At 33.1% G+C, this 13115-nt stretch overlaps 1 protein-coding gene across 1 annotated transcript; it reads right to left on the bottom strand.

Annotated features, from left to right (window-relative positions):
• LOC109337457 (60S ribosomal protein L13-1-like) lies at window positions 895-3279 on the bottom strand. Its single transcript, XM_019574438.1, has 5 exons — window positions 3174-3279; window positions 2312-2427; window positions 2044-2177; window positions 1449-1607; window positions 895-1330 (listed from the first exon to the last, which is right to left on the bottom strand). Exons 2-5 carry the CDS (start codon window positions 2418-2420, stop codon window positions 1109-1111), a joined length of 624 nt encoding a protein of 207 aa, XP_019429983.1. The 5' UTR covers window positions 2421-2427; window positions 3174-3279; the 3' UTR covers window positions 895-1108.

The following is a 13115-nucleotide window of genomic DNA, read 5'->3' on the forward strand; positions in this document are numbered from 1 at the left end:
TGATGGTGAAAAGGTTATGCTAGAAATGTATTCAGAAATATAAACTTCATTCTGGAAAGGTTTAGGGATATCTTGTGATTCAAAAAGAAATTAGGAAAGGAATTTGATTAATGTAGGGCATTAACCCATGCACCCTTGATTAATGCACATGCCCACTAACCCTTGATTCATCTAGCATCTTCTCACATTAGAATCATGCCCCATGCAGCCTTTATGTAACAATTGGTGACCAATTCAAATATTCAAAAAATTACTAGTCTGAGTGATCTAGGTCACGTAATGCTCATCCAAATTAATTAGTGTTTAAGTGTCTTTGATCAATAAGCTCAAGAAAATAGTAAAAACTAAATCTTGATGTTATGTATTACAGTTTTGTAGGAGATGGAATGGGACACTATTCATTGAAAAGGAAAAGAAAGGGAAATCACCCGACCATTGATTGTAAAGATATGAGAAGGATTTCCATTAAATTAATTCAACCACAAATTGAGGGGAGAATTTGGGGGAATAGTTGTCTTTTAGTGGAATAGGATTTGGGACAAGAGAGTCTTGTTCCTATTCTATGAATAAGGATGTACTATCCCAAACATGTCCCAAACAAACAATGAATATTTAATTTTTTCATTAATGTAACATTTTAATTGGTGCAGAATGAGATTTGGAGCAGCATATTGTTGTTCCTGATTTATTTGCTAAAACACTATTATACAATAAAAACTTATGAATTCCATGTACAACATTCCCCTATGAAGCATAAAACAACAATTTTGCTCAATACAGGAAAGTAGTGAAAGTTATCCACTCGCCATTGTGAGGATTAGAAAATGAAGTTTAGAAAACAGCCTTATCTCTTAAAAACCCATGCAATGAATCTAATCACAGCAACACACAACCTAAATAAAATAAGGACTGCCATAAACAATGAAGTAATCCACAAACAGAACTCCCAAATAATTAAAGCAACAAACTTGAATAACAGTTCACAAAATAATCAAAAGTGAAGTGGTCCTTGTTTTAGACTAGGCGAGTTCTTGATAACGTTAATCTCAAACAAAATTTCTTGCAACTATCATATGAATGAGTAAAAAACCATTACTTCACAAGATCATCACTTCTTCTCTTCCTTTTCTGCATCAGCAGCCTTCTTCAGTCTGGCACCGTGATGACGCTTGTTTGTGCGTTCCAGGCGAAGCTTGTAATAAGCTTTGAATGCTTTCAACTCATCTGTAACCTTAACAAGCTCCACAGTTGGCTTCTCTCCGGTAATGGGCAAGTATGTACCCTGGACTTGTGTGGCATTTGCAAGTTCCTCGGGTGTGGAATCACCAGCCTGCAAAGAAAAGGAAACGAATGAATATCAAACACATTTTACCTTTGGCAGGAATCATGAGAGTAACATTAACACAAATCCATCACAGTCAAACAGATATTTGAACATTCTGTATTACCTTGACCTTGCGTGCACGTCTTGGGAACACAACCAACTTGGCCTTGTATGTTTTCAGCCTCTGCGCATTAGCTTGCAGACTTTCCAAAGAACGGTTCTTCCGGCGATGATCAACAGCAATTCCGATAGTTGGAGCAAGATTTTTGGGAATACCAGCAGCCTGTAAACCAGACAACATATATCATGAAAAATAAATGAAGACAACATCTCATGCATTGCATAGTAATACTCGAAATCAATGCATAGTAATTTTTAACACCCTTCATTGTTTTCCATCTAAACATCTCAACAAGAATCAGGCAGAATTAACTGAAAATAGAGGTACATAATGAGAATATTCCAAGAAATCAAATTTTCGAATCAAATAATGTATTAGTTGGAGTGGAATATCATAAAAAACAGAACAGATTATGTGCTTTAACTTAGCAAGAACATAATTAGGAATAATGTGGTGGTTCCTCTCTACTACATCGGAGATCCATGTAGAATCCTCGGACCTTAGTATAACAACAAGCAGATTCTCAGACCCGATAAGAAATTATAAACAACACCCCCAGCTTATCACAAGAGATAGGACATAAAACAAGCCAATTTACCTTAAGTTCTTCCAGAGAAAATCCTCTACCGGCTCTGACTTTCATGTTGTATTTCAAAGTTTGACCATGAACAACAGGTCTAAGAGGTCCAGCTGTAGGCCTGGGGAAAATCTTAACAGCCTTCTTCTGGCGAGCTTAACAATGCAACACCCACAAATAAAAAATAACATCGAAATTAATCAGAACTTAGAAAAAATTAACATAAAGGAGTAACCCAAAATATTACGAAAGAGAAAAATTAAAAGAGCAATAAAATGTGTTAAATTACCTAACCGTCTCCTGGTCTTGCGTGCAGGTTGATTGAACCATGTCTTGACATAGTTTTGCCAATGCTTACGGAAGTGTCCGTTAGGGATGACATTGTTATGCTTAACCATGGCTTACCTACCAAAGACAGGCACCAGTATAAACGAGAAACCTTAAAAAGCAAATGAATAGCAGAAAACAATGTAACAACAACATATAAATTACAAAACCCAAATCGTATACCAATGTAGCTAAACATCAAAAGACCCAGTAGAAGAATCTATCAACAACCAGACCATCATCCATTAACATCACAGTGTAAAACAAAAAATCGTTGTTTCACAATATTATATATTCATCTTAGAAGTCAAGGGCTAGTCATGACTAGCCACAAAATTCATAGGGTTATCTCATAGTAACAAAGCACTATTACTATTATTATTATTATTATTATTATTATTATTATTATTAATATTAATTTCAGAACAAATTAAATCGAAGTCCTAAAGCAAGGGTTAGAACTTAGAAGGATGTCCAGTCCAGGAGGCTCCCACTTAGTAGAGTCCGGTAAGGATTGATGTACACAGTCTTACCCTCATAAATAAATATATTATTTCCGGGATTTGAACTTATCGCCTCCGGTCAGGAGGCTTACAACCTTACAGTTGCACCGAGACTCACCCTGACGAGAAAGATTCATTTTCAATGGCAATGATGACACAAAACATAAAACCAGCATCTAACAAAAAAATCTAAGAAGAGACTAAAGGCAAAAGGGTTCCGCGAAACGGAGAAGTCAAATGAATAAAACGCGTAGAGGTTGTAATGAAATGTCTAAAAATGAAAGATATAGAAACTGGAATGAAAAAGAGATGTATAGTTACCTGATGGTATTCACACGATAGAGCAGCTGCTAGTTCGGCTCAAGAAGAAGAGGGCGATGTGTGACTAGGGTTCGCATATTAATACGTTCACTCTTTCTATTAATTTCATTTCTTTTTTATTTTTAATAATTAAATACCTTACTTTCTTTTTATTATTACAAGTCTAATATCTCTGCACACATAGTGTAGACGGTAGAGAATGATTAAAAAAATGATAAATAGTATCAAAACATATATCTTTTATCTCAATGTCACATATAATTATTTAATGGGAAAATAAACACTCAAAACTTTATATGTTTTATAAATAGATATTATAAACTATTTTTTCTTCATAATTATTCCTTAAACTTTAATAAAATTAGTCTTTACATAATTACAATTTTAAATTACTAACCATCATAAAACAACCTATATATACCATTGCTTAAAATTTCTTCCTTTAGGTTTAACTTGTAGAACCTATATATATATATATAATGGAATTTATAATTAGAATTTAGAGTAAATACTTATTTTAATCTCTCATATTTATGATATTACCAGTTTAGTCCTTTAAGAAATAAAAGACATAAAATGGTCCCAAGTTTTTTTTAAATATGAGTCAAATTATTTATTTTTAGCATGTTTTACAACACTTGGTAGAGACTAATTTAACCCAAAAAGAACTAATTTGACCCACATTTGAAAATTGTTGGAGACCATTTCTTTTCTTTTTTTATGTACTAAATTGGTGAAGTCAAAAAATATAAGAGACTAAAATATGCATTTTATTTTAGAGTTTATTATCTGACATACAAATGGTATCATTACATCATGATTGAAAATTAATGATATAAATCTAAAATTAAAATTTATAATAATAAATCATTATTATATATTAAATAGTATATACCTAAGTTCAACATGACACATATCAGCAGAGCATTCACAAACTAAGAGACCACTAATTAAGAAATTGATATTGAGAGAATGAGACCTGAGTCAATCTTAAAATCACTCAAATATTTAAATTAATTGTTTATTAAAAGTACTTTGATAAATGCTAACACAATGTGTTAATTCTAATTTTATTTATAGTAATTTAAACTTGTATATATGTAGAGACTAATTTCACCAATAATTAAATTTTAAGGAGTAATTAAAAAGAAAAAATAATTTACGATATCTACTTGTAAAAGATAGAGATTTTTAAGAAGTTTTTTCAACTTTTCCCATATTTATTTAATATGGATATCCTTACTGCTCTAATTTTATCGATCTATTGTGTACACCAAATTTCTATATGTTTTAATGCTTATACTATCTATTCTAGAGTTTTTTAATTAGAAAGATGATGGTATAAGTATGGATAACTTAATGTAAAATCAATTCTTTAAAAATAAAAAAAACACTCCTGAAATTAAAGAAAAACCCAGATAAGTATAAATAACTCAAGTATGATTTAATTAATTAAATGATCTCATTGTTTGCTTATTTAAACTACTCTAATTACTAAATCATTTTTTATTTGGAGAAGAACATACAAAGATTTTCAAAACTCATGTTTTAATTAGATCATGCTCTCATAAAGATTCTAACTGAATTGTTGCTTCTTAGACCAATCATAATATTCCCAATGGAGAAGCACACATTTCATTATCAAATGCATCTCTTTTAAAAAACTAAGATTACATACTAACAATAATTCATCATCAGATCATTTTACTCTATTAGAAATTATTTAGAAATACTCATAATCTTTCAGCTCTAATATAAATACTCATAGTCTTCTTTCAGCTCTAATACAAATACTCATAGTCTTCTTTCAGCTCTAATACAAATACTCATAGTCTTCTTTCAGCTCTAATACAAATACTCATAGTCTTCTTTCAGCTCTAATACAAATACTCATAGTCTTTCAACTCTAATATAAATACTCATCTCTTTGAGCATTACTACAAATACTGAGTTTTTGAGCTCTATAAGTACTCAATGAAATGTCTAAAGTGCAGAAACCTTATGTTATGAGAAAAATTACGCATTAAGAATTTAATTAACCTTACATTTAGTTACTAATTTGTATAACTCGTATGCATGATTCTTCATACAAAGATATAAATTAATTACATCATAATTAAGGATTGATTATGTACAAGTCAATAGCTAACTAGATATCATAAGAACGACCTGACAACAAGATAGAGAGTTCTGGCTCAAGCAAACTCAAAGTGTAAGTTAAAGTCCTTTCACTATCTTTTTTTGTATACCAAGGGTATCTTATCACCTTTTTTGGTAAGGAACTAATCTCTTTTGGTATTCGTAGCTACTCCTCCAACAAATGTCGCTCTCGAACCATAGACCTTGAGGATCCAGTGATGCCTTACTCCACTTGACAAATACCTTGTTGGTAAAGTCCTCTAACTATCTAAAGAGTGTACACCTCAACTTTTGTGGAACTCCTATATATGGCATGTTTACACGAGGACCTCTTCAAGGGAATTGACGCCAACAATTATATTAATGTTACCCTTTTAAAGTTGATATCCCTGGATATTGTGTTTAAATGAATTTTAGGAGAGAGTAAAGTTAAATCGCCAAAAGCAATCATATACTCATTATAAAATTAAGGATAGTGTCCAAAGTGTTTTACTTCCCAAACCAAGAGAATATATATAAAACGGGAAGTAGACTTTGCCAAATGCAAAATAAGTCTGCAAGTTTACTTTTAGCTGTTGCATGGAGATGAAGTATTGCTTTAAGTATGTTAGAGATCAACCAACAAATCTATTATATTTATCCAAGAAATCATATAAGCTAAAATTAAAGCAATATCTGGAAGGAGTAATAATTTATCGAAGGAATATAAATATTGAAATCTTCAAATAATCAAGAATGTATTTTAAGTTATTCTCTTAGAAGAAGAAGCATGATTCTTCCATTGTAAATAAGGATTCTTGTCCTTTCTCTTAGACAATGAAACATTGTTTCCGAAGAAACTAATCAACGAAGAAAAAAGGAGAATTAATTGCATATTCTCAAAAGACTTCATATAAAACAAACACTCTCTTCATGTAGTTTATTGTAAGCCAGAATTGATATTTAACGACGCATGTTCAACTGAGCTTATGTGTTGAACGTTATTAAATGTAAGATGAAAGAGAATTAACAGCCTTTATTGAAGAAAACCTTGTTGAATGTGTTATCTTTAACAACACTTATTGAAGCAAGCGCGGTTAAAGGTCATACTTTATATATTTAAGTGCACTTCTTCGATAAATGTTATCTTTTACAACGCTTATTGAAGAAAGCGCTGTTAAATGTCTTCATATATTTAACGACACTTCTTCAATAAGCACTGTTAAACGATTGTTTTAGTGAGTGATAATTTTTCAAATTCAAAAACAAAACCTCACATAATAATACATATCACTCAGTTTATTATTTCTCTTACTTAGCTTTTATTCTTCTCCATAAGTTACATTTTTTCTTTTTTGTTTTTAGTTTTTCTCTTCAAGCAAGTTATCGATTTTTGGTTTTTCTCTTCAAGTATAAAGTAAATTGTTATCTTATTTTATCTCATTTATTTCTCTTTTCACTAATAGTGTGATCTTTATTTGTTGTGAAGTTATGCAGTTATGATGTTATAGGTTTTTGGCTGTGGTGAACATTGAAAGAGAAAGAATGAACAATTTGCGTAAGATCTCATTGCTCATATGTTATTTTATAATATTGAAATTTGTTAAGATTGAATGTAGTTGAAGTCATTGGTGATTTAACAAGTCGATATTAAATGTCTACTTTCTACAGCGCTACCAAAAACGCGGTTGAATATAACCTTATGTATTACTGCGCTCACATAGAAAGCGTCACAAAAATGTTGTTAAATGATAATTTTTAAGCGCCATTTGTTTTGATATTATGGCGTAGTGATATCCTTTATTAAATTGAAGTATTTGATTAGGTAATCGTCCTTAAGCTTAATTGTATATCACATTTTGCCTAATGTAGATGGGAGATTTGGATCTGGTTCTAAATTTATAATAATTACAACAACTTCCAAAGGTTTAGCAAATAATACTTAGACACAGTGTAAAGAGGTTAATGTAAAGAATACTCAACAAGGTTAACAAAAATACTTGAATAACAAAAAACTTCAATAATGACTATGAAGACACTTGATTAATAAAAAATACTCAATAATGACTTTGTGGAGACCGTTAAGAAAAATACTGGCTTTAATGTACTATAATACCTAATTCAATCAAATTTATATGGTTTGAAACTCAGAAACAACTCATTGAATTGACCAAACAATACATATGGAATGCCTGTGAGTTTTTTCGGGGGGGTCAATATACCCTAATATGCACGATGTATACATAACGTTATATATTAAGAGGAAAAAATATTTGAATGAATTTTATATATTATCATTATACTATTCACTATTCATATTTAACCTTCATTGATTCTTTAGTCTTTTAAAAAAAATATACAAGTAAATAGTGAATTATATAATGTATATATATTAAACTCATGTATTAATTAGATATATTAGATAGATATTAATTAAGATATACCAAAGCGAACAAGGATTATCTCCATGATGGAGGACAAATACTTGATTTTACATGTATTTTCAATAATAAAAGTATTATTACATTATATATAAAAAGATAAAAATTGTTTTCTTTGTTTTTTTTATATATTATTACTGTACTTCTTACTCTACCGAAGCATATTCGGTTCACATCACTCTATTGTCGTCCCCATTATACAGTCAAAAACCTCTTCAGTCTCCACTTTCCCTTATCCTTTCCTCTTCCATAAAAATGGCACTCACTGCCTCCCTTTTATTGGTTCTTCCTTTCCATTCTCAACTTCCAACCTTTCTGGTTGGTCAACTGTACTATTCTGTTCTCCATTTTCAGAGCTACAATTGAAATAAGTGCAACAAAAAGTTGTGTAAATTTCTAATTTTTATTGTGTTTCAGGAAAGCAATCATGCCCAAGAAAGCAATTTGTAGTGTTCAATAGGAAACTTGTAGGGTTGGAGGAGGCCATGAAAATCTAAAGGTATCTCATTCATCAGTGTGTTGATGGGGCCAACTTTGAGAAGTGCCAATGAGGTTGAAAGAGCAACCTAGAAGGAAGCAAAGAAGAAATACTGCAAAGCCTTGTTCCTCATTCATCAGTGTGTTGATGGAGCCAACTTTGAGAAGATTAGTGGAGCAGAAACAACAAAGCAAGCCTGAGATAACTTGGAGAAGAGTTATGAGGGTGCTGAAAAGATCAAGTGAGATTGCAGACCCTGCACAGGCAGTATGAACTGCTTCAAATGGAAGAAAATGAATGAGTTGTTGAATATATGAACAAAAACCTTGCACTTATAAATCAAATGAAGTCATGTGGGGAGGCAGTAAAGGATCAAGCATTTGTTAAAAAGGTGCTTAGAACACTCACTTTAAATTTGATCACATAGTAGTTGCAATAGAAGAATCAAATAATCTTGAAAAATACAAGATTGAGGAATTACAAGGATCTCTTGAAGCTCATGAATTAAGACTGAAAGAGAGGAACCCATATAGATATGGTGATCAAGTCTTTGAAGCTAGACTCAATAAGAAAGTTCCTAGTCAATGAAACAAGAAAAACAAAGAGAAGGGTCAGAATAGTAGATGGAAGACAAATGAACAATGCTCTTCATTTAGAAGATATGACAACAATGATATGAAGAATGTTGTTGATTCTGATCATAGCAAGAATTCATACAAGAATTCTGAATTCAAAAGAAAACAAGAAAAGAAGAAAGTATAGTGCTACAATTGTAGGAACTATGGTCACTTTGCATCTGAGTGCAAAAATAACATATGGCAAAAGGGTAGATAAGAGGAAGCTAGATTGGCACAAGGTGAAAAATCTAATATTGTTGATGAAGATCACTGTTTGTTGATGGCTACCACAAAGAATGATAAGGGAAATGATGGCTACACTGACTTCTGGTACCTAGACACAGGCTGCTCAAACCATATGACAAGTAGAAGAGATTGGTTTGCAACACTTGATGAATCAGCCAAAAGCAAAGTGAAGTTTTACATATCTAGTGTCCTATATGTGTCTAGAATGAAGAACAACCTACCGAGTCTTGGCCAATTGTTGGAGAAGGGATATAGGATGGTGATGTAAAATGGTGAGTTGATTGTGTTTGATAATGACAACCAGAAGGTGTTAAAGGTACCACTATCATCAAATAGAACCTTCAAAATTCAGACTCAAGTTTGTGAGCAAAGATATCTTAAGGCTGCTGTAGAACAAGACTCATGGCTTTGGCACCAAAGATATGGACATCTAAACTTTAGAAGCTTAGAATTGTTAAGTAAGAATGGACTTGTGGCAGGTTTAGTCACCTGAGACATTGTATGATAAATGCCTAGTTAGCAAGCAAACAAGAAGTTCATTTGCCTCAAACATTCCTTCATGGACAGATAAGCCTTCAGAGTTGGTCTATAGTGATATGTGTGGACCATTTGAAGTAGACTCAATTGGAGGGAACATATACTTCCTAACTTTGATATATGATCACTCAAGAAAAGTATGGATATATCTATTGAAAAAGAAGAGTGAAATATTTGAGAATTTCAGGAAATTCAAAGCTCGAGTAGAAAGGGAGAGTGAGCTGAAATTGAAGCAACTCAAATCAGATGGTGGAGGTGAATACATGTTTGTTGATTTTTATAAGTTTTGAAACAAAGAAGGGATTCATCATGAGGTAATATCTCCTTACACACCACATCACAATGGCACAACTGAAAGGGAAAACATGACTATACTCAACATGGCTAGAAATATGCTGAAAATCAAGAATTTGCCAAAGAAGTTTTGGGGTGAGGTTGTGTCAACATCATCATACATCATAAATAGAAGTTCAGCCAAAAGATTGGGCTACAAGACACTTGAGAACACTTGAGGAAGCTTGGTCAGGCCTTAAACCAAATTTGAGCCATCTCAAGGTATTTGGTTCAATCTGTTGTGGCCATGTACCTGAGGCAAAGAGGAGAAAACTTGATGATAAGGGTGAGAAGTTGATTTTCTTGGGCTATCACACTACTAGTGCATACAGAGTTCTTGATGAAAGTTAAAGTTGGAGATGGAACCAGGAAGACAATAACTCTGGTGCCAAAACTAGGGTGCGACTTGATGAGACTAGGCTACAACTTGATGAGACTAGGTTGCAACTTGGTGAAAGTGAAGTGAGGATGGATAACATTGGTGAAGATGAGTTAGTTGAGGCTCAACCTTCAAACACCACAGTGACATCTCATAGGATGAGACAACCATCATCCAGGCTCAGGGACTATGAGGTTTTTTCAAACTCCACAATCACAACAGAAGGTGATTTTGCACACATGGCTTTGTTGGCAGAAATGGAACCACTAAGCTTGGAGGATGCTCTTATCCAAACACACTAGATTGAAGCTATGGAAGAGGAGTTAAGATCCATTGAAAGAAACAAATCATGGACCTTAACAAATCTACTAAGTGGAAAGAAGGTTATAGTTGTGAAATGGGTTTTTAAGACCGAATGGTGAAATCGAACCACTAAGAAGGCTATAGCTAAATCCAAATGGTGAGGTCTCTAAACATAAAGCTCGTTTTGTAGCAAAGGGATTCTTGCAGAAGTATGGATTTGATTATGATGAGGTTTTTGCACCTGTTGCTAGGATTGAGACTGTAAAGTTAGTGATTACCTTAGTTATCTATAATTGTTGGGAGGTACATCAAATGAATGTGAAGTCTGCATTCTTGAATGAACCTCTAGAAAAGGAAGTGTTTGTGACACAACCACCTGTATTTGAAGCAAAAGGTAGAGAAGATATGGTGTACAAGTTGCACAAGGATTTCTATGGACTTAAACAAGCTCCAAGAGCATGGAACAAGAGAATTGATGCATTCCTGCAACAACTAGGATTCATAAAATGCACAATTGAACATGGTGTATATGTGAAGGGAGAACACATGGCAAATCTTCTCATAATTTGCCTCTATATGGATGATCTTCTCATAACTGGTGGAGACATCAACATTATCCGAGCATTCAAGGAGGAGATGCAAGTTGAGTTTGAAATGACTGATCTAGGAAAATTATCCTATTACCTAGGCATAGAATTCAAGAGGACTGAACATGAAATTTTCATGCACCAAAGCAAGTAAAGTACTGATGTGTTGGAGAGGTTTCAAATGATAAATTGCAATACAATTGCAACCCCTGTTGAAGCTGGAGTTGGATTGTGTCAAGGGGAAACAGATCAAGAGGTTGATGAGACTCAGTATAGGCAAGTGATAGGTTCATTGAGGTATGTGTGCAAGTCAAGGCCTGGTATTGCATATGGAGTTGGATTGGGGAGCAAGTTCATGGAATCCCCTAAGAAAAATCATGTATGTGCAGTGAAGAGACTTCTAAGGTACTTGAGAGGAACTATTGGCTATGGCATCTTGGGTCCAACAAACTCAAACAGAAATTGCAAACTCAAGTTGATTGGCTTTTTTTATGCAAACTAGTGTGGTGACAAGTCATATAGGAAGGCCACAAATGGTTACTTATTCCATCTAGACAATGCTCCTATGAGTTAGTGCTCCAAAAAGAAGGATGTAGTTGCCTTATCCTCTTGTGAAGCTGAATATATTGCAGCCAATATGAGTACATGCAAGCTAAGTGGTTAGATGGTTTGATGGAAGAACTTTGAATGAAAACAGAAGAAGGGATGTAGTTGATGATGGACAACAAATATGCTATCAACTTGGCAATGAATCCTGTGGCTCATGCAAGAATCAAACACATGAAAACTAGATTTCACTATATAAGAAATCAAGTGAGCAAAGAGAAAGTGAAGGTGAAATTATGCACTTTAGAAAACCTATTGTCAGATGTGTTTACCAAACCATTGAAGAAGGAAGGTTTGAAGAACTCATGCACATGATTGGAATGATAAGTCTAGCTAGTTTGAATTAAGGGAGGATGTTGAACAAATTGTGATTCTCCCTGCTAGACTCTGTAAGAATGAGATTGCAACTAAGAGGGGGGGGATTAGTTGACTTAAAATTATGGCCACTTTTTCTGCAAAATCCAGAGTTAAGCAGTAGAAAATATATGCAGAAATTAACCAAATAAATAATCAAAGAGATAAGGGAGAAGAGAATACACAAGGATTTTTATATTGGTTCATCTTCTTGTCCACCAAAGGCTACGTCCAGTACTCTTGCAGCACAAGAGATTTTTCCACTAAAGATTATGAGTTGCAATTACAATATCTCACCTCGAGATCTCTATGTACCTTACACACTCCCTAATCCTTATTCACTCTTGAAAAAACACCTTTCCAAGTGATTCTAATCCCTTTCTTATCACACCATTATGAAAGAAAATATTATGCAATAATGATGAAGAATGTTCAACAATGACAGAATTGTCTTTACAAGTTTGAAAGTAATGTAACTTGTAATCCAATCAACTCTTTTGTATACTTAGTAATAATGCTCTTTATAAGTTGGTAAACTTGAAACACTTTACTTAAAGCAACTTCATAAAAATTAACTTTGAAAGTTTAAGAACTAGTTGCCAAAAGTGCAGAAAATAATTTCAGAATGTGTGTAAGAGCTTTTGAAATTTGTATGAGAGTTGTGTATTTGTGTTGTGAGATTCAATGCCTTTAAATAGACTTTCAAATTACCCATAGTGTCTCTATGAAAAGGTAGGAATGGATTGGAGTGAAGACATTTCGTTTGGGATAAAAACCTTTCATTTTGAAATCTGATGCAACAACACTCAGTAATCGATTACAACCAGTGGGTAATCGATTACCCAAACGTTCTGTCCACTAGGCATTTAATTTCAATTTAGTGTAATCGATTATAGCAAGTGGGTAATCAGTTACACAACTTCATAAAAACTGGTAATCTGTT

This window comes from Lupinus angustifolius, chromosome LG02, assembly GCF_001865875.1.
Source record: "Lupinus angustifolius cultivar Tanjil chromosome LG02, LupAngTanjil_v1.0, whole genome shotgun sequence".
Classification (NCBI taxonomy): domain Eukaryota; kingdom Viridiplantae; phylum Streptophyta; class Magnoliopsida; order Fabales; family Fabaceae; genus Lupinus; species Lupinus angustifolius.

Bases quoted from the DNA above. Each gene is read 5' to 3' on its own strand.
- LOC109337457 (XM_019574438.1), bottom strand. From the start codon at position 2,420: ATGGTTAAGCATAACAATGTCATCCCTAACGGACACTTCCGTAAGCAT. The intron at 1,608-2,043 runs GTAAATTGGCTT...TCTGGTTTACAG, and splicing joins TTTCTCTGGAAGAACTTAAG to GCTGCTGGTATTCCCAAAAA. The intron at 1,331-1,448 runs GTAATACAGAAT...TTTTCTTTGCAG, and splicing joins GACGTGCACGCAAGGTCAAG to GCTGGTGATTCCACACCCGA.